This window comes from Photinus pyralis, unplaced genomic scaffold, assembly GCF_008802855.1.
Source record: "Photinus pyralis isolate 1611_PpyrPB1 unplaced genomic scaffold, Ppyr1.3 Ppyr1.4_LG1, whole genome shotgun sequence".
NCBI classification, from domain to species: domain Eukaryota; kingdom Metazoa; phylum Arthropoda; class Insecta; order Coleoptera; family Lampyridae; genus Photinus; species Photinus pyralis.
In genome coordinates, this window is record NW_022170249.1 from 52,615,992 (window position 1) to 52,641,323 (window position 25,332).

The following is a 25,332-nucleotide window of genomic DNA, read 5'->3' on the forward strand; positions in this document are numbered from 1 at the left end:
TCTTACTATTTGCGGCATACCTAATCGCACACATTGCACGTAACATCCTTGAATGTGGATATTAATTTTAGCACGTAATTACACTGATAGCACGGCGAGTCGGTCACAGAAAGTTATTCAAAGCGGAGTGTGCCAAATAATAGGGGTTTACAGTATAGTTGTGGGTGCGTGTGACCCAGACTGGCAGGAAAAGTATTTGGAAACCTCGTTCTCCAGGTATCGTGGGAATTGGGTGTGGATTTGTTGCCCTCGCTGTCCCATTGGACATTAAAACCGTTGCTCCCTTGGCTTTCCTCCATTTGAGATGCTGCCTCGTTCGGAACTGCTAAGTGTAAGTGACATTGTCTGAATGTTGCAAGCTCGAACCGCCACTTGATGGTCAGCTTTTTCACCACCATATTTCACTTCACAATAACACTTCTGGTAACGCGGCATCAGTTCGTTTAAAGGCTCGAAGGACCAAATATGTAGCCTTCACTGGGACCGGAACACTTGTGGTAACGCGGCACCCATTCGTTAAAAGGCCGAAGGGACAAATGTAGCCTTCATTTGGACCGGTACACTGATCTGCACCAGTCGTTTATCAGGCTCGAAGAACCAAATGTAGCGTTAAGGTTGTAAATTCGTACACAAGATAACATTCGGTCGGGGAATATCTTATATCTAAAACCCGGTAGCGTTTAGCAGAACGTACACCCCTAAATAGGTAGTCTAAATATTTCTCAATTATTTTTGAGGTGCTGTTCCACTCATGCTAGTTACGTTTTTACGCGTAACTAGTATTCGTGACAGCATAAACTGTTTTGACTGTTGTTAACTCAGCTGTCAGATTTAATTAGACTTCAGGAACACCGCGTAACTGTAATTTTTATTTTTTCCAGAAAAATGGCTTTAAAAGGAGACGATGACTACGACTACAACGAACGCCTCTCATTCTTGGGCGATTATTTCGACTACGAGGCAGCTTTACACAAGAACTTTTTGATAAATTTTTATCCCTGCGACAACACGGTCGAAATCTTCGACAGAGATATGAACAGAATATATCTTCGAAGGGCCGCCTGCGAAGGGGTGCAGCTAAATGACATGTTTGTCGGCAACAAGATACGCATCTACGGCCGGCAAATAGATCTAACGGACTACGCGGACTGCAAAACGCGCAACCGAATCGGGAAAGTAAAGGAACACACGTTTGCCTTAATTAAACCGGGGGTGATTGATAGACTGGGTGAAATTATTACCCAAATAGAAGACAGGCAATTTCAAATTTGCCACATGCTCATGTGTAACTTAACCAGAAAGGACGCGCTTGATTTTTACGAATTCCGGAAAGGGGATACGTTTCTTCCGTTCATGTTGGAGCACATCGTATCTGGACCTGTTGTTGCCTTAGAGCTGGTGGGAATCGACTGCGTGGAGCGTTGGCGTAAAGAAATAGGCCCACGAGATCCCGCAGCAGCCAGAACGAGCGCCCCTGAAAGCCTAAGGGCGTTATACGGCAGTGAACTGGCCTCGAATGGATTTCACGGAGCTGACGATCACGAAAAGGCCGTACGAAGTGCGTGCGTCTTCTTCCCGAAGGGCATCGACGCGAAACCACCAGCAACAACGGCACAAATAACCGACAGTACATTATGCATAATAAAACCGCACGCAATCAAGGAGAAGAAACTCGGCCCGATTCTAACCGCCATCACTAACAACCCCAAATTTCGGATAACCGCCATGCAGATGATCTACATCAGCACACCAAACGCCGACGAATTTTTGGAAGTCTACAAGGGCGTCGTGAGCGACTTTCACGCGTTCATGTTGAGTTACCTGGACGGACCTCTGGTCGCTTTGGAAATTTCGGCAAAGATTGAAGGTATAAACACTCACGAGGAGTTCAGGAAGTTCGCCGGCCCTTCAGACTCCGATATCGCCCGCCAAATTAGACCGAATACTCTACGGGGGATGTTCGGCGTAAGTAAGTATAAAAATGCCGTCCACTGCACTGACCTGCCAGAAGATACCCAATTGGAATTGGAGTACATTTTTAAAATTTTACGCGATTGAACTATTTTTATAACATTTTTTATGTAATGTAGAATTAATATTAAACAATTAATTTTTTGTAGGGGTCTTTCCGTTAAACTCATTACAAGCGCACCAAAAACTGATGTAGTCCAGGGAATGGAGGGTTTTAACTTGCAAAATGAGAAGTAGTTCCAATTTCTTTTGCATGTCATAGACAGTCATCTGGTGGTTAAGAATCTAAGTTTTCGACCTCCCACCCCTTGTGCTTCCCCCGTACCACCCCCAAAACCCCTGAAACTTGGTTAGTTTCTTAGTTTTTCAATCATGTCTTTTTAATGGTTCACTTTAGAAAAAAATATTGTTATCAGAAATTGTAGACCATAAAATTCTACAGAAGTTTGATATACACTACTTTTTTGTGAAATCTTTATTAAAAAAGATATAGAGCTTGAGAGTTGGTTATATTTTGAAGAATTCTGAAATTTCTATGTAGACGTTTTAACCAAATTTCATACCTTATCTCTATAATTAAGAGTTCAACTTATCGTGGTATAAACCCCCCTACCCTGCACCCTTACCAAAGGGGATGCATAATAATTCAACTTTCAACCCTTGCTGGTGGGGATGTTTGAATCACTGTGAGATTGTAGCGCTTTCTAATATACTTTTGAAATTAAAAAATTGTTTCACTTCAGTTCAGTTTCACCCCCCCCCCACCCGCGCGCGGTAGAAATAGATATTTAAACGCTCTTGTGAAGTTAGTCAGAGAATACAATTATGCTTATTACATATGTGTTCTATTCCTCTTTAAATATCTATTCCTACCGCGGATGGGGGGGCGGGGGAGGGGGGATGAAGGATTTTAAGAATGAAGCTGAACTGAAGTGAGATAATTTTTTTTTTTCAAGCGTATATTAGAAAGCCCTACAATCTCACAGTGATTCAAATATCCCCATTAGCAAGGGTTGAAAGTTGAATTATTATGCATCCCCTTTGGTAAGGGTGCAGCGTAGGGGATTTATACCACGATAAGTTCAAGATATTTTCTCATAAAACTCTTAATTATAGAGATAAAGTATAAAATTTGGTTAAAACATCTACATAGAAATTTCAGAATTCTTAAAAATATAAGCAACTCTGAAGCTCTATACCGTTTTTTAATAAACATTTCACAAAAAAGTAGTGTACATCAAAAGGTTAAATAAAAAAATCCAAATTGAATTTTATATTTCAGAAGGTAACATCAAATATATTATTATTTGAATAGAATTAATAACAAAATAAGATAAACGTAACACCGTAAACCTGTGTACACATTGTTGTCATTTAATAAAACAATTAGTATAGAAACAGCTCCGGAAAATTTTGTTCATATACTGGAACCGAATGCTTTTTATCCAGCTGCAATGGACTCTGGTGCACTTCGGATGTTGACAACGATTTAAATATTTCGTTAAGTTTATTTTGGAGCAAATCATGCTGAAACACAGGAATAATAACGGTTCAGTAATCAGTATATTATTACCTTCGGTTGTGTTCGACACTTTAACTCCTCAAATGTAGCTGTGTGGAATATGTGACTGAGTTGCTCTCTTTTTTCGGCCTCTGCTTCCTTACGTATCTCTGGTGGTTCGGTTAGCACCCTCTTCATGCTTTCGAACGTTAACTCTTCCTCGGGCAATTTCTGTTGCAAAGATATTACTATTAAAACAAAGACGCGATAAATGATTACGCTTCTTGGGTGGTAGTGAGACAAAATTGAAGTTTGGGAGTCGGGAAATTTAAATAAGTTATCCCAGCTTGGGTGGCGGTTTATTTCCAAGTGCCAGTCACTGCGGCGACGTGATAGGGAATCATTCTATTGCAAAGGAAGTTTGGGATTTGGGCAGGTTTGGAACTAACTCACCTTTTGAACGCCAGGAGAGCTGGAGGCACTGTCGACTTCTTGTGTGGCGGGTATTTCGATAATACTGCCCCGGGCACCCGTCTCCACCCAACTGTGCCTGTGAGTACCTGACGTCACGCCTAGCCTTCCGGCACCGTAGGGCGACGTTTGCATCAGACGCGTGGAGTCGAAACCTGACGACTTTAAGTACTCACAGACCGCCATCTGGAATTCAACATGGTAACTAGCAACTAATGCAACTTGTAGCTTACCTGGTCGATTACTAGATGCGGTAGTTTATTTGCTAGTTCGGCCTTCGGCGGATATATAGATAACAAGTCCGGAAGTAAGTGAGGCGCCTCTTTTTTTCGTGCTTTGACTATTTTACTAGCATACTCGGATAGAGGTGTAATATTTGCAATTGTCGAAATTAAGACGAACAAGCTGGCGACAATGGCGTGTAAATTGAATTTCTGCGGGGTTGGAAGGTCGGCGCTTGTTAAAGCTAAATTTTGTATTCCCAATACTAGTTGTAAAAGATCAATTATGGTCTCCGCACTAGCTAATTCGACACAAAGCAGTGCTAGAGTAGTGTAAATCGCTTCAATATTTTCAATAGTGTTTGTATTCATTTGCAAACTTGTGTAGAGAGCGTCGTATATCATGGCACCGTGTTTATTAATGAATATTAAATCGGGACGGGATGACGTTTCAAGAGTGAGAGCTAATGCGGCAGAATTGACTCTGCAATTGAATAATGTTACTGTAAGACAGTGGAGAGAAGTTCTTACGTTGGCTTTATGAGTTGCTCCAAGTTACTGTGCCGATCTATAAGAGTATGCAAGATCTTCTGTACCAATAACCTCATATCCGGATCTGGAGCCAAGGACATGCGGAGTAAAGGCTCCAAGAATGATACTGGGAAGGTACTGTTTAAGTGTATTGTCTGATACTTAGTGCCTACCTGCAAACCAAACAAGTTAATGTATACCACGGATCAACGAGCGACTTACTTTGAGTAAACTCTTCAACAAAATACTTTGTAATAAATTATCAGCGGGAGTATTATTGTCAACAAGCGGGAAGGGAATTTTGCTCATTATGAACATCATTATCTCTATCTTTTGATAATCGGGAAGATGATTGGCAAACTCGCCCAGAGCATTAATTAACGCTTCCTGATACTGCTTTTCATCTTTCTGATTTATGCCGTGCCTCACCGAGTCACGCAGATGACTCAGTAACGAATTGATAATTTCCAATACTGAAGGGCCAACACTTTCACCTGCAGCTATTGCGATAATTTTCGATAACACGTCCGCGATACTTGTACGAATCGTCGGACTCGATTTGGAATTCTCGTCTAAATGTGCCATCAGCGTTTCGACCACTGTGTAAGAATACTGAGCCTGCAAGATGCAAATGTCGGAGGTGCGTATGCGTTTGTAACACTTACTTGAATAGATAACATTATAACACGGAATATGTGTATCGCGAATTGGTTAGGAACCCATAGTTTGTGTAGATCAAAGTGTCTGAAAAGAATAGTTTGCGATTATTTCCTCCAGTGGATACGTACTCACTTTATATAACAAAAGAATTACCTACTAAAAAGCGTTACCTTAATACTGGTTTCAGAACAGCACGGATGTGGCCAAAAGAAGCGCGTCCAACCAACTCTCTCATACACGTTTCGGCTAATAAAGGAGAGTCAATCTGATCTTCAGGTGCAATATCCGTATTGTACGATTCCTTTAAGTAAAACGCGGAGTCCTATACAGAAATGTTAAAGCAAATAAATGCAATCATCTTCCGAATTCTACCTGCATATTGTAAAGTAAACTTGGCACAATTTTATCCATATGAACCGGCTCCCAGATATTTTCGACCAAATCGTCCGAAACAGTTTTGCGAACCACAGCTTGCAAACCTCTAATCCCCGCCAGACGAATCTTATCACGTGCCTCTCCATATTCATTGCTGTGACACATCGCCGAAAACTTACTCACGAAGAAATCATACCGCCGGTGATACGAGGGAGTATCCTCCTCAATGTTGGCAAAGCGAACAAACTGCAAAAGAAACGCGTAAAAATACGCGCGCGACTTTTCGCACTTACGGATTGCGTGGCGAGTATCTGCAGTTGCGGTTCGGTCGACTCCAACAATTTCTGCACCATCTTCAGAAAGCTCTCGACGAATAAGTTTAGCGTTTGTGCGTGGCAAGCGACCAAAAGCTGGTCCATCGCCTCCATCGCTATTATCACAAATCTGTAAAGGCGAGATCGTGTGATATGACCATATCATGCAGGCGTACTTTCGCTACAGGCAATAAATTGGAAGTGCACGGCTCAGTTGGGGGCGTACGATTAAATTATTAATTCTATGTACGTGCCATTGTACCTAAACTTTGTTCAAAAGGGATCAATATAGTTACCGAAAAGTTCAAGTACCTATTGATTTGACACAAATAGGAAATGCTCGCGATAGAGCTTAGTGTTATAATTTGATCATAAATGATTGACAAAAGGCTCATTGTCTTCTTAATGGCTTGCTTTGGCCGCATAATAGTCGGCTAGGTTGCATTTACTGCAAATAAATAAATAATGATTTGTGTGACACAAATTATATCAAATATAAAGGAACCGATTAAAAAAATCCAAAAGGATCATATGGGAGAGGTTGGGGCGCAAGTAATTAGAGAGAGGAAGGAACCGCTACGTAATGTTCTTCTGTTCCTCACTATCTTCATTTCATCCAACTACTAAAAACTTCACAATTGCCTCCATTGATTCGTTTGAAATTAATCACCAGAGATTCTTTGTATGACGCTCTAAAGTTAGACGTATGGCGGACACTTTTAATCATCAGCATCAGAGCTGGGCAGAATACTTTAAAAAAAGTATTTGAATACTAAATAGTATATACTTTACACAAATCAAAGGTATTTGAATACTAAATACTTTTACATGCAGCACAAGCGAATACTAGATACAGATACATTGAAAAGTATTCAAATACTTAAAAAAATAAGTATTCAAATACTTTAGAATGTATTCGAATACTTTCAAAAGTATTCTAATACTATCAAAGGTATTCGAATACTATAAAAAGTATTCCAATACTTTGAAAAGTATTACTTTGTATGGGGTTAGCTTTTTTTATATTTCTATTGTTATATACAAATTTAAGGGGAGTAAAAGCGTATTATTATTATTATATTATTATATAGGAGGTACCTACCAGGACCTCTCTTATACCAGTTATATCCTTAAGACGTGTACCAGTTTTCAAAGCGATCGTACGTTGTGCACATGATACGTACGCCTTTCCGAAATTAATCCTAGCGATTTTGGAACAAATCCATTTTTGACCATCCGTTTGTCCGTGTGCATGATAACTTGTTTAGAAACGTGCGATCGCTTTGAAAATTGGTACAAATGGTTTTAAGGATAAAAGAAAGGTCCCTATTGTTTTTAAGTTACGTAGACTATCGAGTTCGGTATTCAGATGTATCGGATTTTTATATTTGATTTTGTGACAATGGAAACTTTCCCTAAACATTTCTAAATTGTTCTCAAATATTTGAATAACTTAAAAGTACTGCCTTTTTTTGAGGCCGGAAAAAAAATTGTCTGAGATCGAGATCGATCGAGAGTCCATAATTTCAAACTGTTTGAAGATTGGGCTACTAGTTCAAAAGTTACAGCCCTTTGAATTTTCTTTCGAAATTGGTTTCTAGTCTATAACTTTTGATTGAGAAGTCTGATCGAAAAAGTAGGAATTGTTTTGGATTCTACGCACCAAAATTAATAAGAAAAAGTGTTTTCCCGAGAAATTTTGGTGCAGTCGATTTTTGGTAAAAAAGGAAGGTTAAACACTGCCTTTTTTTGAACCCCGAAATAAAAATTGTTTCAGATCGGCCCGGAAAAAAATTTTCTTATAGAATGTGGCCTGTAGAATCCATAATTTCAAACAGTTCCAAGATTGGGTTACTATTTCAAAAGTTACAGCCCTTTGAATTTTTTTTCGGAATTGGTTTCTAGTCTATAACTTTTGATTGAGAAGTCTAATCGAAAAAGTACGAATTGTTTTGGATTCTACGCACCAAAATTAATAAGAAAAAGTGTTTTCCCGAGAAATGTTGGTGTAGTCGATTTTTGGTAAAAAAGGAAGGTTAATAAGTATTCAAATACTATGCGAAGTATTCGAATACTTCTCAAAGTATTCAAATACCTTGCGAAGTATTTGAGTTACAGTTTGAGTTACTGCTTCCATAAAAGTATTTAATTGCAAAGTATTTGAATACTTTAAAGCAGCAGTTCTCAAACTATGGTACGCGTGCCACTGGTGGTACGTGATGCTTCTCAGGGTGGTACACAAGCAGCCATGGCCATAGATAGGGCTTGCGATGAGGGTTTGAAAATTTACTAAACTACAGCTAAACATAGGCCCAAATTTGCGTTTAAAATTAACTACAACTCAACCGAACATTTCCGCACTTGTTTTGAGCATGCAGCACAATTGGTCGCATTAACTAACAACTTACCTACTAATAAACAATATTTTTATAAGCAATTCGAATTTTTTATTACTTTACCTGATAAAATTAAGCATTTTTAAAAATGTAGTACAAATTCAGTGGTACGCGAGGGATCTACAATATCATGAGTGGTACGCGAAAAAAAAACTTAGAGAACCGCTGCTTTAAAGGATTTGAATACTAAAAAGTATTTACAAAATCGAATACTGCCCAGCTCTGATCAGCATTTAAAAGATTTTCCAATATCCTTTGCCCTTGGAACATTTTCTGGTATACCTAAGTAGCAGGTTTTCCGTAAACTGGGGCCTGTCTACATACTTTGTGCTCACATACTAGTGTTTGTTATTTCTACTAGTGATACAAAAGAGAAAATATTTTTTGCAGAAGCGGAAATGTAAATAATATAAATTTGACAAAACCAAAATAATTAGTCATAAAAATTTAGTTTATACCAAGGGATAAAACACACGAATTGTTGCGACAAATGAAAGAAAACACAGATAAACAAGTCGCGACACCCTGACGGTCGGTTTGACTGACAAACCCCCATCGCGACTCACGACAAATAACTTTACTTGGCAATGCTATAGAGTGGCCAAGAAATATTCGAGAGGCTGATCACTTCGCGCAATCGTGTTAAGTTTATTTGCAATAATGTTCCCCCTGGAATCCAAGAAATACTTTCACAATTCCTAGACATTTAGGATCAAAAGGTGGTGCTAAACTACACGCGATCACGTTACCATTCTGGGATCTAGGACCTCCTTAAACGAGTTCTCATACTTTAGCACTGTGAATTTTGAATTTTCTTGGAAACCCTTTCTTAGAAGCACGCTACTTTGGTGGGAGGGGGGGAACTTTTTTGAGAAAAAATTTTCTTTAGAGACGGAACGAGTTTTATCATGGACATATACCTTGTTAAGACAATAACTCTTGCAAACGAATTTTCCAGTGTGCCATTTTTCTGGTTACGAACAATTTAAGGTCGAATTTTCCTTGGGGGAATTTTCTCAAGGTACGAATTGACTTGGAGCAAGTGTTCGCATGAGCCTATCCTTTTTGGAGGAGCTGGTGTAAGCGAATTTTCCTCGATAGAATCTTCTCAAGGTATGACTTACCTTTTTATGACTTGAGAGTTTTGAGTAAATCAACTTTCTTTGAAATTACAAAATCGGCGATACCAAATTAAGAATAGAAAAATTCTTCACAACTTTTTCCCGGCTTTGTCTCTCTTACGGAGATCCCTATAGTGGAAGTGAAAACAAACTCACACTGTATGTGTATGTACTAAAAAGGTTTAAAAAACAGAGAATTTTATACCAGAAAATTTGTACTTATAATATATAATATAAAAATAAATATATAATTTTGTGACAGACATGAGAAGTGAAAATCTCTTGTTTTTGTTTAAATTTCCACAGTTACTGCGATTGGTTTTAAAAACATTACTGTAGCTTTAATTTCTAAGGTAATTGTTAATACTTATTTGATAACAAAAGAACTTCAAGCTCTAAGAATATTACAGAAAAACTGTGCTATATTTAAAGGAATTAAGTAATTTGTTTTCTATTCTCTTTTGTTTTTATATCACTTGTTTTTTTTGAATATGCAACTTCATCAAAAATTAAAAGGAGAGTATTTTTACATCTTAAACTTTTTTCAATTTCCAATAATAAAAGAAATATGTATATGCTTGGACATCCAAAATCAATCACACTGTGTATGCTTATCTAGAAAGTGTAGTATAATTAAAAATGTTTTTATTTTACCCTTAAACTGGATGTGCCCTTTGGTGAGTTGACCAAAATTTACTCGCATACCATGATTGAATGCGTAGTACAAACACTCAAGGATGTAGGCGTTCGCAATAGTTAATACTAGGATTGCATAAGTAACAGCAGCATGAATTAGGGCATAATATGCATTAAATTAGGCACATATTGATTAGATAGACAGGGTGATGGTTCGACTTGGCAGGGTGGGCCACGAATTATTTTACATTCTACTAATTACAATAACCATAGGTATAAAATACCAAGACTTTTATTGTGTCTGATTTAATCAAAGCACAGTCAGCCCTGTCAAAAATCAGGGTAGTACTTAGGTATCTAGTTTAATACAGCAAAATAAATAAATAGCATAATAATGTTTTACATCCGCACATTGTACCCAATTTACGTATTCGCCGGTTAAAGTACAATGTCACACCTTTATATCCCTCAACTGCAACTATAATTACCCGTATCGCCTCCTATAAATGTCACGTGCAGCTTTTTGAAAAAGATATTCTCCGATCCGATCCAATTTCTCCGGAGAACTAAGTGAGTAAAACGTGAGTTTTTCCATGTTTAATTTAACTAGCCCATCCTGAGGGTTTATTGGAAATATATTGTCAACGAAGCGCTTGTAGCGCGGACGTAGCGCGCTGCAACACCCACAACAACCTGTAATTCAGAAAAAAGTGTACCCAATACATTTGCAATTAAAAGCGTTTACCAAACATTTTTACACAAAAAACTAAACTTATATACAACCAGTACACAAACTTGACAGTACTTTGACAGCGAACAGCTGGTATCGATTTCAGATGTTATTGTAAGCTGCTGACATCTACAATGCAGTTAACTGTGCAAGGTACTGCCTTTCACCGTCAGATGCCGGTAACAACAAAATCAATTTCTTGAGCGCCAAAATCAAAATAAATAATACATTCTAACACGATTTACTCACATCCAGGATCTGTACATTTCTGCACCATTGACTCGAATATATCCGAAACTTCGGGAGTGTCGAAGCAACACTTCATTAAAGACATCTTCGTTTAAATTAATCAAAACCCTAATTATCTTATAATAATGGAGGAACAATGGTGTTAACTAGCGCAATAAGTGCATTTCGGTTCAGGTACGTTTTTAATATTGCGGACTAATTATTACAACAAAAAAAAGAGACGGTGGCGGCAAGGCACAGTACGCGTACGCAGCGTCTTGCCGCCTCGCGAACTGACGTTTTACTAGTTCTACTAACCCAGTTTTGAGATACCTACAACCCTCTGTGTACCACCCTTTTAATAACACACATGCGTGCTTCTTCGGCGCTAACTAAATAATTAATTACTTGCCTTTTTTTGAAAAAAATTTCACTGCGTTTTTGGACCAGTTCGATTTTTTTTTGTATGCAAAGGTCATAAGTAGAATTGCAAATTCAGATTTTCTTTAAATAACTTCTGTCGTGACTGAATGTAATAAATGTTTTCTACCATCGTACAGAAATAGAAAGTATCTAAAAAACATGTTACACTTTGATTACGTGCAGATAATAATAAAAGGTACATACCAGAAAAGGCATTTTTTACTTTTCACGTTCGTCTAAGTCGAATTTTTTATTAATCTCTTAACATATATGTAAGTATACGATGTAAATTACGTGAGCGACATTAGGGATGGATTTATACACCCTTAAAATAAACGATTAACACTCTTTCTTACAGAGTTACCTACACTTATCTGAAATGTTTCAAAAAATTGGACCGATGTTTTTCAAATAAACCTAGGCTCGCAAAAGTCCCAAAAATTGCATTTCTTCCTCGAAAATCAAGGATGGCCACGCCTTTGGATAAAATATTGGGTAAGTTTCGATTTTTTTTCAAAATTCCTACCCCAAAATGGCTCACTCCCAAACGGGGATGAGAAAAATTCTGATTTCGACAAAATTTGGTATTTGTGGAGGACTTGAGAAGAATTGTAGGATGGGTTTCCGGAAAGCTAAGATGAATTTTAGAGATAATTATACGAAAATTCTGATAAAGAGATTTGATATTTTTTTGTCATTAAATTGGAGTTGAAGTGGCATTCTTTTAGATGGTTGTAAAGTGTCGATTGGAGCGTTTTAGGCCAGGTTTTAGGTGAAATTTTTCACAAAAAATATACTTTGGATTTAATTTAATCTTTGACATTATATTCAAAACGTTAACAAAATTGGCCGTATAAAAGACTATAGTTTTGCAGAATACATCTACGGGTATTGCAGGCATCAGAAGCATTTGCTTTATACATCAAATTCTCCCTGGAAAATGGCATTTGAACTGTTAAAATCGTAATAAGTACATTTTCAAAAAACATTTTAAATGTTACGGTGTGTCAAAAACAGTTTTGCCCAATGAGGCAGATTATTTAATGAATTAAAACATTTGTGATTCGTCTTTATCTCTGCCGTAAACGTGTGCGACTTTTAATATTTAGATAATATTAGAATTTGCATTAGAAACAACTGGTTTTAAGGCAGTGCGTCGCGCTGCTTAGCGATAAGGATGACGCGCTCCAATTTAAATCACCTGTTTTTAGTTTAATTTCGGGTTCGTTTAGATTAACATGTTAACATTTTCCAGATCAATTTCGCGTTCGTTTTCGGGAATAATTGTGTTTCTGAGTGACCAAAATTTGCCAAAAAGGACCATTCATCTCAAAAAGGTATGTAGTCTCCAAAGTTTAATGGTATTTTTACAAATAATTGGCCAGTACGTGTAATTCAATAAGCCAATAAGTAAAGATGGAAATGCAAATTGTCTTTTATGATTCCATTATTAGTACGTTGATATTTGGATGACCAAAATACGCCTAAATCGACCTAGGTTATTTGTTCGGGGGTCAGATTCTTGATTTTAAAGTATCCTAAAATCGCATTTGCAAGTGCAAAATTTGCCATTGGAATTATTGAATAAATCAAATTTGTCATGAAAGAGGAAGGGTCAAATTGTACCCAATTTCGGATCAAAATTTAAAAAAAAATTATAAAAAGGACCACTTGATGTTAAGTTTGGGTCCTTTCGATACAAATTTGACGTATACGAGAATTTTTTTCTTAATTTTCGGGAAACATATGACTAATTAGGTGATGCAAGTTTTAACTGGGGTGCTTTATACACATACGTAAAATATTCATAGGTATATATGATGTACCACGAAAAATCGCTACCAAACAGAACCCTTCGCTTCAAGACCGCTAATAAGAGTTCTTTTGAATCAACGTTAAAATGGCAATATTTTTTGGAAAATACTTCTATTCTAATTGAAACTAAAAACACTAAGCTAATAAGGAAACACATTATCTGCTAAATTCTCGCTTGATGTTTTTTACTATTTCTTTTTAGTACATTTCCACAAAAATAAAAAATGCGCTATTGTGGCAACTTTGTCCGCCCGTCTGTCCGTCCGTCCGGCCATCCGTCCAACCCTACGCTGTGTCGCTACTAGATCTTTATCTTAAGAGCTATTGTTGTATTTTTTTCGCTATTTAGAAGGATTTTTTCTGCTTTATTACTAAAAATGTATAGTAACAAACCAATGTTTTCAATGTACTATAATTTTACACTCTTGTCGTTTATTAGAAATTCTATACGCTAAGATGGATCTTATAAAATCAAGATTTGTCAAAGAGAATAGGTTGTGCATGCATAGTGCTAACTTTCTTACAAGTGTACCTATTTTTCTGAAATTTTAAAAGGAGGATGCATTCATTGCACATCAAAAAATAAATTGCACATACGCAGACTAAAAAACACGTGAAACAATTGTTGCGTATGCCCAGACCCACACGTTCGTTATTTGTGAACCAATTCTTCTGAAATTGTCGGCAAGGATTCTTCGTATAAAATGAAATCAACCTGGTGGACGAATTTTTCTGAAATAGCGCTTACTGTTCTCGTCCGTAGGTCCTTCCTTCTCTTTCTCTGTTCCTATGGCTGTGTCGCTTTCAGATCTTTATCTCAACATAAAAAAGCTATAAAAACTACTTTTTTTTTGCTATTTGGTTCTTTATGGTGTCGAGGCTTGCACCCTCGCTTCCACCAATAAGGAACGAATTTTTCAGCATCTATTACAAAGACAGTTATAGCAAAAAATCTCTTTTTCACTTCTCATAATTATACACTTTTACCGTTTATTAAGCTTATAAAGTCCATTACTCTACTTTATCGTAGATTTTTTGGGGTCAAAGAAACCCAAAATTTGATTGAGGAAACGGTTAAATGCATTGATAAAGAAAATTATGTTGGCCCTGTTAGAATTCACGGTTAACCCTTTGAGCCATTATTAATTATGTGCAATAAATTACTTATTTATTAATATATTTTGTTGAAATTGTAACCACAGCTACTTCTAGTAAAGGCAAACATATCGCATATAGTAAAAATCAGATGTGTACATGCGCAGACTGCGCAATGGCAACTTTCTTGTTTATGGAGGTATTTCTTTGAAGTTTAACCCAAAGATGCTTTTAGTAAAAGCAAGCGTATCGCATATTGTAAATATTTATCGAAATATTTTTCTGAAATTTTAATCACAGATGCTTCTGTTAAAGGCAAACATATCTGATATTCCAAACATTTATTATTTTCCGATGTAGAATAAGAATATTCAAGAAAAAGTATAGGTTTCTGTTTGCAAAAATTAAGTAGCTCTTGACAGAAACGTGCATAGCATCATTAAATGGACCCTCCATGCGGAGGATATTTTATATAAATCATTTTTTGATGTCCCCCCCAATAATCGACCGTCTCTAGAGAAATGGAACACCCTGTATCTAAATTAATTAAGTGACATTCAAGTATAAGATTACGAAACTTTTACCGCAACTCAAAAAAAAGACACGACCGCTTAGTCTCGCCTATGCAGGTGCAGTTAAACCACAATAAATCATGCCCTGAAACTGATATCTTTTCTAAGCAAAAATGCTTGCTTGAAAAGTTATATAACTCGCTGTTTATTATCGTTCTGTTCCGAACTCCATGTCTTTGTTATACTCGGACAAAAATGCAATTTACCCTTTGATAAATTAATAATTCTAACTCGAATTCTAATTAGTTTGCGATAGTCGATAATTTTTTTATGATACGTTCTCTCGTAAATAACTCGGGTCGGGCCCCTACATTGTTGCGACTTCACTTGCTTTTTTGACTTGTTTGTGTTTATTACTGATAATAGTAGTAGTATACTCATATTTTACTCAAAAACTTCGTTCGTTAATCAAAAATGGGTGTTATTATCTGAAAAAAAAAACAGTTGTATGACGTCACGGTGCTAAAACCTCATATGTTAAAAAAACCGTTTTTTACAGTTTTACATCTTTTATTCCTAATGTACACTGCCAAAATTTTACCGAAATCAAAATTTGTTTGTTTTGATGAAAGAAATTTTCAATTTTTTTTTAAATTTTAATTTTAATTCTTTGTTTAAAAAAATTGGGCACCCCAAATATTTTTTCTAAAATCCGGCCTGTTATTTTTCGATTCCGTAAGCGTAGTTTGTCCGGAAAATCCAGAAAATAGCAGGTGAGCAATACCTATTCTTCTAATTTTTTTGTTTTTTTTTTAAATTAATTGTCAAATATATTAGTTTCTTTCTGGATTTTTTAAAAATTATAACTACCCTTGCCAGATTGGCTTTAAAAAAAAATTTGACGAGAACTTGAGAAGAATCGGATAAACTTGAAGAGAGTTTGAGGGAAAGCTGTTGGGAAATTGAAGGAAATACCTAAAGAATGATTTGAGTTGAATTTGAGCAGAATTTGAATGGAAAAGTTGATGAACTTGAGAAGAAACCTTCAGACGAATGTCATGGGAGTTTCAAAAACGTTTAAAAGGAAGATTTGAGAGAACTTTAAAGGCGTTCAAGAGGAATTTAGTAAAGTTTGAGAATTGCTTCAGAACACAAGGAAATAGAAATAAAAATAGACCAGTGAATCCGGCTCAAATAAAACACTGCATTGCCATAATACTATCCATTTGTGAATGATTCAATTACAGTAAGTATTAATAAACATCTATACGTGCGAGACACTTAAATTTCCTTCGATTAATCACATTAAAAACCTTGAAGTGCAAGATTTATAATGTATTCTGTGAATGCAACTTACTTAGTCCACTTTGCCATAAACACAAAATCGCATTTAAGATGTAACAATAAAAGAACAAAATTGGCTCTTATAGACGACCTCAACATCCATCCCAATAAGGAGAAGTCAGTTATGATTCACACACGTTTAATGAAATCTTTGACTTTGTTATAAAAACGAAAGAAGTCCTCCAACGTCGATGATTGCCATTCTTTTAGTGTCTACACTTGTTAAATAAGGCCAAACATTTTGCCATCCCTACGACACCAGTGGTAGAACTAGAATGCGCATAGGTAATTGCCATGACACAGAAATAAATGTGACACATAATAATTTACATTGAAAGGTCAAGAGAAGTACCCACTGGTTAATCAAAACACCGTTAAGCTCTTGAGGAAAATAAAAAGTGGCTCCTTTACCCATAGCAAATTGCATTAGGTCCATTGTACTTCATTTACACTTAAAATTCATACAGTGAGATAATACTCATTGCGCGCATATTAATAAGTGCGTTTTTACAAACATGCCTCACACCTTCAAATACCAAATGACGATTGACCTTTAACTTTATTGCTTATTGGGGATGATTTGTGCGGTATTTTGAGCGTTATCTATCTACTTGTATAAGGTTTGTTTTGCTTTTTGGATTGTTGGTTGCTATAGTAATCCAATTAGTGGGGGAGCTTTGTTCGCAAAGGTCGAGGAGTAATGATTATTATTCACGTTGTTTTCGACTTTGGTGGTGTAATTTCGCGCTGCTCTTATATTAAGGCCTGAAAAGCATTTTTTTCGCAAACATTCGCCAAGGCTTAATTCTGAAGAAAAATGCGCTAATAAAAAATAATTTTCACCCTAACTTTTATTTCCTGTTATCGTAGCATACGATACAAGTACGAGTATACTCCTTATTGACGCTGTACCTGTTCATATACATTTCTACCCTTTCCATATTGTTTTCTTTTTACAGTAAATTTAATATCATAGATATGTGGAGGCGTACTTCGATTGACATAGTAAATATTTGATCTTGGAACATGCAACGGATTTGCATATTAAGGGGGCTGAGCCTCTTGAGTTAGCGATTGGGAAAAAAAATCGATTAATCGATTATAATCAAACGATAATCGATAATCGGGTTTGATTATTCTATTAAATTAATCGATTAATCGATTATTTGATTAATAGGCTATTTGATTAATCGATTGTTTGATTAATCGATTATTTGATTAATCGGTTATTTGATTAATCGATTGTTTGATTAATCAATTAAGTAAATTTTAATTGATTATTATTAGCTGGATCATCAGTTTACGCAAAAAGGAGCACTCACAGCTCACAAGTATTATTTTATTTTATAGCGGATGTTAAAACGTCACTTTAAGCAGCTAAAATGAATTAAGATTGTATCATCAAAACTAAAGCACACCTCATCGGAGAGTAAGCTGCCTAATCATTTATTTTTATTTATTTATTTTTATTTTTGACCTTCATTTTCAAATCGGCAGGGTTTCAGCCAAGGCTGTTCTACCAACCAACCCACTATGCATTTGCAAATATCCATACCCGAACCCGGATTCGAACCAGGGACACTTTGTTGATTATAGATTAATCGATCTGCCTAGTAATGGACGATTTGATGAAAAGAGTAATGGAATTATTTTTTATTTTTATTATTAAATAATTAACGTATTAATGCATACAAACTGATATTTATCACTCCTTGTATGTGACAATCGACTTTTGATTAAACGATTAGGTGATTAATCGATGATTTGATTAATCGATTATTTGATTAATCGATTATTTGATTAAACGATTATTTGATTAAACGATTATTTGATTAATCGATTATTTGATTAATCGATTAATCAGTGTAATCGATTATTTTTCATAATCGATTATCGATTATTCAAACCCGTAATCGCCCAGCCCTACTCTTGAGTCGTTGAAATACAATCTTGACCTTTCAAAAATTAATTGGGAAGTTTTTAAAACATTTTTAACGTACTCTAAATTGAAATGGCACTTTCCTTATGAATTAGAAGTAATTTATTAAAGTTTTTAATTTGACAAATAGTCAATAACAAACAACAGCAACAAATAAGTAGATAGACACCTAACATTTCTTTTCACACATTTTATGAGATAAAGTTGGTATTTAATAGATCCATAATTTGGCAGATTTATTGAAACTGTGCTCTATGGCTCAAAATATCTCAGTTTTGCATCTTGTACAAATTCAATAGGTTGGTAAATATACATGTTAATTAATTTTTTAAATCGGACCAACCATCTCTTCATTTCTTAATAATTTGTAGCACCCACAATGGCGGATTGTTCTTAAAACGGGCGATGTCTAAATTTTCTATTGGTCAGTGCCTTTTTCTCTACCAATCCCGAACACATGCTAATTATCTCCATAACAAGGCGATCAGCATTCTTCATGATAGCTTATCATTATGATCACTAAGAATTGTAATACTGTATCCCTCTTGAAACGGATCTAATCCTATCCCTAGGTCGCTATCTAAACGCCAAAACCAATTAAAGAACAAAAAGCACCCCAGCGTTCCAATTATCTAGATAAATTCTTTACATCATCACGACCAAAATTGGTTTGAGAAAACACTTGAGAACCTTGACAATAAATCTGTCATCTAAAACCATTGTTCTCAATGGGTTTTTGATTATTTCTCATAGTTGCCGGAAAATTTTTTGTTGTTGGACATCAGCACACAAAAAAACATGCAATTCTTATTCTTATTTTCTTATTTATTTATGTTCATGTTAGGGTGCAAAGCACTTACCTACAATTGTCAAAAAAAGTTTACATGTAAAAGTGTATATAACAACAAGTCAAAAATAGAACAAACAAACAATAATACATTAACACTAAATCACACTACTAAAACACACTACACTAAAACTAAAAACACACAAACTACTAAAAACAATTACACCAGAACTTTCCACTTCAAGAACTATTCGTGCACCATTTGAGGCTAAACTAGTGCTATTGTGAGAGCAAGCTGTATGTGTCTTAGAAGAAATCGCAAAAAATGGCGTTCTCTTTTAGAAGTCGCTGATGGGGCTGGCATACCTATTTTTTCGTTCTGAATTCATTTATAATTCATTCTCTTTCTAATTTTGATTATTGTATGTTCTATTATTTATACAAATCTATGGGGTGTTTCAATAAATTTTTTTCTGTCTGTACGTACGTGAGTACATACGTTAGTAATTTTCCGAGATAACGGCACGACGATTTTATTCAAATTTTGGGTATGTATACATATTAGGTCGGATTTATGAAAATAAACGTCGGAGCGCCGCAACGGCATCAAACTTTTTTTTCAAATAGCAACCTAAAATTCGAAAGACCTCATTCTTCTGTATAAAGCCTACAAAAATTGTGTCAGGTTTTATTACAAAAAAATGTTAAAAAGTTAAAAACGAAAATATTTTTTTCGGAAAAACGTATATTTTGATTTTTTAATGTACGAGCTTGTAGCGTCGTGACATACAACTGTGTTTTTTTCAAATAGTAAGTAGCGAAGTTTTTGAGTGGTTACCCATTCAATATAAGTACTACCGAGAGCAACGTTGCTTGACTGTAGACAATAAATGCATTATTAGTAATAATCACATTAAAAACATGCTCGAACCCGGTCCGAGGTATTTACGGCGAAACGTATCATAAAAAAATTATCGGCTATCGCGAACTAATTAGAATGATTAATTTAATTTTTAAGTTTTGTATAAAAAAGATATTAGTTTTAGGGGATGATTTATTGGGGTAATCTTATATTTGAATGCCAATTAATTTATATAAAAGGTGTACCGATTTAATGGTTTTCTCTTAAGGATCTATTTCCAATAGAAACCTATACTTTTTATTCTACATCGGAAAATAATAATCTCTCATGGGAAACGTTTTTTCCCTACTCTTATTATCTTTTGAAGACATTCCTTTAAAGGCGCGATTTTTGGTTTGTGCTATATGGAAGTTGTTCTGTTGGGCACATTTTTCTATACCAATTAAAATGTGTGGAAATAATTAATAAATCATGTACTATGCGAGCTACACAAATGCCTTATTATATGAAAAGAAGCAGAACTTTAATTCCTCGTTTAAGGCCGTAATACCGTAATAAAAAATTAAACTAAATTAAAAAAATTAAGTTTTCTTGGGTTTTGTAATTGGACGAACGCTGCTCCAATCCAACAGTTTGAGCTTTTAAGTTCAAGCATTATTCCAGTAAAAAAACCGAAATGTCTATTTCTCTCGAAAATTACTAATTTTAGGAATCTAATGTGTTATATTAAATTTTTTAGAATAAGATACCTACCGAAAACGGAAAGTGAATCAAAAAGGTTAGATAATTAAAACAACAAAGTTAAAAAACGTCTGATACTAGTCGTGAAAGGGGCTGTATATTAAATCCGTAACTGTGACATGAGCCATTTACATCTGAGTCCATTTGGAAAAATTACTGAGGTTTTTTCTGAATTTCTCTGTGGTTTTCGGCCACGATTATTAAGGAAACGGTTTGTTTTTTCCAATCTGATTTCAGTATATCAGTACTGCTGTCGACCTACATGGAAAATAAGAGATTCATCCCAATTCTTTCTATTCTCAATTCAACTATTATTTACCATTGGCCTATAATGTAGTTATTTTTCAAATGGCTTGCATGTTTATTACGTTATATCGTAAAATGTGAATGAATTTACGTTCTTGTTTATAATGAAGTAGGTACATGATATATTGTACTATAATGAATAAATGCGACTAATTAAAACGACCGGTAAGACCATCCGAGGGACATTTCGCAATAATAAATATGCAAAGTTTATCAAATCATTAATATAATTATGCAAAACACACGCTAAATCGATGCTTAACATTTAAACGTTGAAGCTCGGTTTGTGTCTCTTATAAATGCGCAACTTTTGTACAAGCAATAATGAACACCCAGAAATTAATTATATCTTCCTTTTGTCGTAAAAACTACCATCATGAATTACGTATAAAATTCTCACGTGCCTCCCGAGAATAAATCAAACAATTTTTCAATTACCTGCAAAATGTAGTAATTTATAACGGCGTAATTCAGCATTCCAGGGGTAGTGGATGATTTTAAATTAAACGCTCTTCTTACGGCGTTCTCTTTTTCAAAGTAGGTATGTTTTACAAACGCTCTGTGCCTCATCTGAATAGCGCGAGTAAATTGAAAACTCGTCGTATTATTGCATAGAAAAGTAGCCGTTTTGAACCTGTTCCAGCATTATTCATTATAATAAATCGTCTTACACACAAATTCTACGTTTCTGCGTTGCGTTAGTTAACTTCCTTCGCATTTTTTCGCCGAGGAGGTGATTGTGATCTGATTTATTTTGCATAAAGCGTTCTTTATTGTTAAACATTAATTAATAATCAACAGTTTCTCGGTTGCGTAGCTAATAGGCATCTCCGACGTTTAAAAAGTTCGTTAGGAAGGCTCAACTCACCTTGTAATTATCAAACCTTTGCTTTGGATTTAAGTTTCTGCAAATAGGCTACTTTATATTCGCCCTTGTAGACTCCCCAATTTCCAAGTCATAAATTAAACATTTTGCTTCAAACTTCGGACGTGGAAATTCAAGCATCAAAGATTGAGACTTCAGCTTTAAGTTTTATGTGTCCAAATATCAATGAAGTGGGCCGTCTTCAAAACGGGCGGGAAATGCGTCGCATTCAAAGTAGAAATTAATTATATATGCGACTGGACCGTACAAATAAAGCGGCTTCGATATTTGGACTGTATATGAAACGTAATTGCTTACTATGCCTTTAAAAGAATATCGACACGAATGATTTAACGTGTTTATTATTAAAAACATATAAATATTAATAGATTCTAAATGTGGTTGATGATTGATACGGCGATACTACAAATTACTAAATGAATATGATCTAAAAACTTACTTGTTGTTGCTTTTGGTGGTAGCGACAGTTTTTTTTTTTTTTAATTTGTAGTGGGGAAATGCACCTTATGCACACTCCATAATGAGGAAGATCGGAGTAGTGTGGGGCTCTCCCGTTACTCAGGCATACCCACTAAAACCCCACCTAAGGCTTCGGCTTCAAAGGCCATTTGCCTGTTTTCTGACTAAGGGTTTTTATATCACAGTTTATAAATATCACATGCACAATACAGTAACTTATACATAGGACATATCACAGACATTTTACACTCAAACATTCTTTACAATATATCACAGTCTATGTATCACATTGATAGTATGCATGAATCGCAGTACATTAAAACACTTGCCTATGTTGTTGAAATTTTCTTGCCAGATAGCACTGATTTGGTGGAGGTTGCGCGCATTTCGGTGCTCCGGACAATCACAGAGCATATGATCCAGTGTTAGGTCTACTCCACAATATAAGCACTGAGGTCGACCTTCACCGGTCAATAGGTAGCTATGTGTTAAGGCAGTATGTCCAATCCGAATCCTATATGATTTTGTCGAGGCAAAGCGACTTGCACCTACAAGAAAGAGTGATCCCAAATTGGGTTTGACTCTCTTTAAGAATACATTCGACGCCGACCACTGTTCATTCCAACGCTCATATATTTGAGCTTTTACAAGTGCACTTCTCGCTTTAACGGACATATTTTCAAAATTAGTGTCTTCTAGATGTAAATGTCTAAATTCCTCTCTAGCTCTTATGCCCATTGCTCTACATCTATTCAAACGCGTACTTGTAGTGTTTTCTGTAATTACAGAAAACACTACAAGTACAGTAGATGGTTATTCGGGTGATTGTCATTTAGCAATACCTTTAGATAGTAGTTGACTAATATCTGTTTTTGGCGAAGAGCTAGAGGAAGGATATTTGCTTCTACATGAAGTGAGGCGATTGGACTTGTAGTGTACGCCCCAAGGGAGTACCTACCTTATAGCAAGATTCTGAATTTTTTCAAGTTTCCCAATTAAAGATTTATTGTTACATGTCAAATAGACAGAACACCCATAATCAAGTTTAGATAGGATCAGTGTCTTGTAGATGTCAAGTAGTGTTTTGGCGTGTGCTCCCCATTTTTGATGGGCTAAAACTCTGATTACATTCAGGGATTTTCGGTAGCGACAGTTTCGACGAAGGCGATTATAACGACGAATTGCATGGTGTTGTACAAATTGCTCGATTAAAATGATGTGTTGCCTTTTAACAAGCACGTTCATTATTATTGATGGTTTGATGGTAAAATCAAAGAAGTGTTAAATTCGCGTGGTGAGAAATACATGCTTCCTGCCAAAGGGGTTAGTATTCGTGGGCGGAATTGAATTGACTTAAAACTAAAGTAACGAAGGGGGATGCTGGTGTTTGAAGTCAAGTCTGAGGCCTTTATTGCAAAAAACGAAGGATTTTCAAATTGTTTTAATATCCTTAAAATACTTCGACTCCTTCCATCTCCTAACGCATAAGTTATCCTTCTTCAGATTTTTTCCACTGACTTGCAAATTCCACTACGTCAGAACCAATTACTCGATTTGTAACTTGATAACCAACCTTTACCAAAAAATGTGTCCAAACCGCACGAAGGTTCCCAACCTTAGATAACCACGATTTCCAATTTCCTCCCTGGCAAAGCGTAAGGCCCCGCTAAATGATCTGGTTTACCTATTGATTTTTTCGTTCTTTAAGTATCAAATTTTAGGGTAATAAAAAATTCGAAATTCCTCAAGAACATGTTTTGAAAAAATGTAAAATTTAAAAATATACGGGTTGATTTAGCTCCGCTATTCCTCAGCCAGGGGGTTTGGTATTATTCGAGACGTATTGGACATGCTTTCAGCGTGCCTCAAATACCTACCAAAAAATGTCTACCAGCTCTCCTACTATTTTATGTATGAAAAATCAGGATAGTTGATCGAAAAGAACAAATGAACTTATTTTTATGCTGTTTACAAAAAACGGCTGTGACTCATACACAGGAACATTTTAAAATTTCGCTGATGAGTACTAACTATAACTAATTTTTTCCTTATCATTTTCTGGGAGGCTGGGGATGTTATGGTTTCATTCCCTATATAACAAGTCAATGGGTAAAGCAAAAAACTTTTAATGTACCTTTATACAGGGTGGCCATTTGAAAACGAAACAGAGCCTATTTTGGGGACCTCAAAACATTTACGAAAAAATCCTCGGACCCGTCAATTTTTGATTTAGGGGGAACCATTTTTTTGCTAGCTTCGCCCCCCTGATGCCAAAGCCATAGCGGGGGTGGCAAGCGCCCCCAAAATTTTGGGGGGTCGAGTGATACCTTATGTGGAAGGTATTTTTATGTGGATTATAACCCTTAAGTTTTAAATCAAGTAAATGTTGAAAATGTTGGCCTTCGACTTCCATAGAATAATACAGGTTTTGTTCAAACATTTTCCGTACATTTTGAAAAACTTATGGGGTGATTTGACGACATTCGTCAATTATTTTTTGTCGCAAGTTGTCTAACGATGTAGGCTGACTAGCATAAATTTTAGTTTTTAAATGGCCCCATAAGAAAAATCTAACGCACTTAAGTCCGGGGAACCAGGATGCCATGCAATAGCACCTTTTCTTCCAATCCATTGTCCTGGAAACGTTTGGTCCAAATATTGACGAACCCTTGCAGCATAGTGGGGTGGCACACCATCTTGCTGAAATACTAGACTATTTCCAAGTAGTCGTTGTTATTTTCTAGTATCTCCACTAATGCTGGACGAATCGTCTTTTCTAATAACTCCAGGCACATCTCTCCTGTTAAAGTTCCAGGTAAAAAGAAGGGGCCTACGATACGGTTACCAAAAATGGCAGCCCAAACATACGATGGACCTGTCGATTCTGGTGTTGTCGATTAAAGAGCTGGGCAGTTCTATTAGCATTTTCATTGTTTGCAAAAAAAGATAAATTATTTCAGCAAGTGAATAAACCATTATTTATTTATTTATTTATTTATTTATTATCC

The 25,332-nt window shown here is 35.8% G+C and overlaps 2 protein-coding genes across 3 annotated transcripts; one reads left to right on the plus strand and one right to left on the minus strand.

The window, feature by feature from the left end:
• Positions 1-2,115, plus strand: LOC116181703 (nucleoside diphosphate kinase 7-like). The gene is made up of 2 exons (XM_031502114.1): positions 1-331; positions 882-2,115. The coding sequence occupies exon 2, from the start codon at positions 886-888 to the stop codon at positions 2,056-2,058; it is 1,173 nt and encodes a 390-aa protein (XP_031357974.1). The 5' UTR covers positions 1-331; positions 882-885; the 3' UTR covers positions 2,059-2,115.
• A 1,114-nt stretch (positions 2,116-3,229) lies between these two features.
• Positions 3,230-11,435, minus strand: LOC116182237 (protein EFR3 homolog cmp44E-like). 2 transcript variants are annotated; one of them, XM_031502760.1, is made up of 12 exons: positions 11,177-11,435; positions 10,686-10,890; positions 6,024-6,174; positions 5,728-5,976; positions 5,526-5,677; positions 5,361-5,439; positions 4,918-5,313; positions 4,696-4,868; positions 4,177-4,648; positions 3,926-4,129; positions 3,545-3,703; positions 3,230-3,498 (listed from the first exon to the last, which is right to left on the minus strand). In XM_031502760.1, exons 1-12 carry the CDS (start codon positions 11,259-11,261, stop codon positions 3,358-3,360), a joined length of 2,466 nt encoding a protein of 821 aa, XP_031358620.1. In that variant the 5' UTR covers positions 11,262-11,435; the 3' UTR covers positions 3,230-3,357. The 2 variants fall into 2 exon arrangements, with proteins under 2 accessions (XP_031358620.1, XP_031358626.1); XM_031502766.1 differs by lacking the exon at positions 11,177-11,435 and adding an exon at positions 10,943-11,034.
• Between the last annotated feature and the right edge of the window lie 13,897 nt (positions 11,436-25,332).

Coding starts and splice junctions, on each gene's coding strand:
- LOC116181703 (XM_031502114.1), top strand. CDS start 886: ATGGCTTTAAAAGGAGACGATGACTACGACTACAACGAACGCCTCTCA.
- LOC116182237 (XM_031502760.1), bottom strand. CDS start 11,261: ATGTCTTTAATGAAGTGTTGCTTCGACACTCCCGAAGTTTCGGATATA. Junction 10,891..11,176: donor GAAATGTACAGATCCTGGAT/GTGAGTAAATCG, acceptor TCTGAATTACAG/GTTGTTGTGGGTGTTGCAGC. Junction 6,175..10,685: donor ATTTATAGGAGGCGATACGG/GTAATTATAGTT, acceptor TCGCCTTTACAG/ATTTGTGATAATAGCGATGG.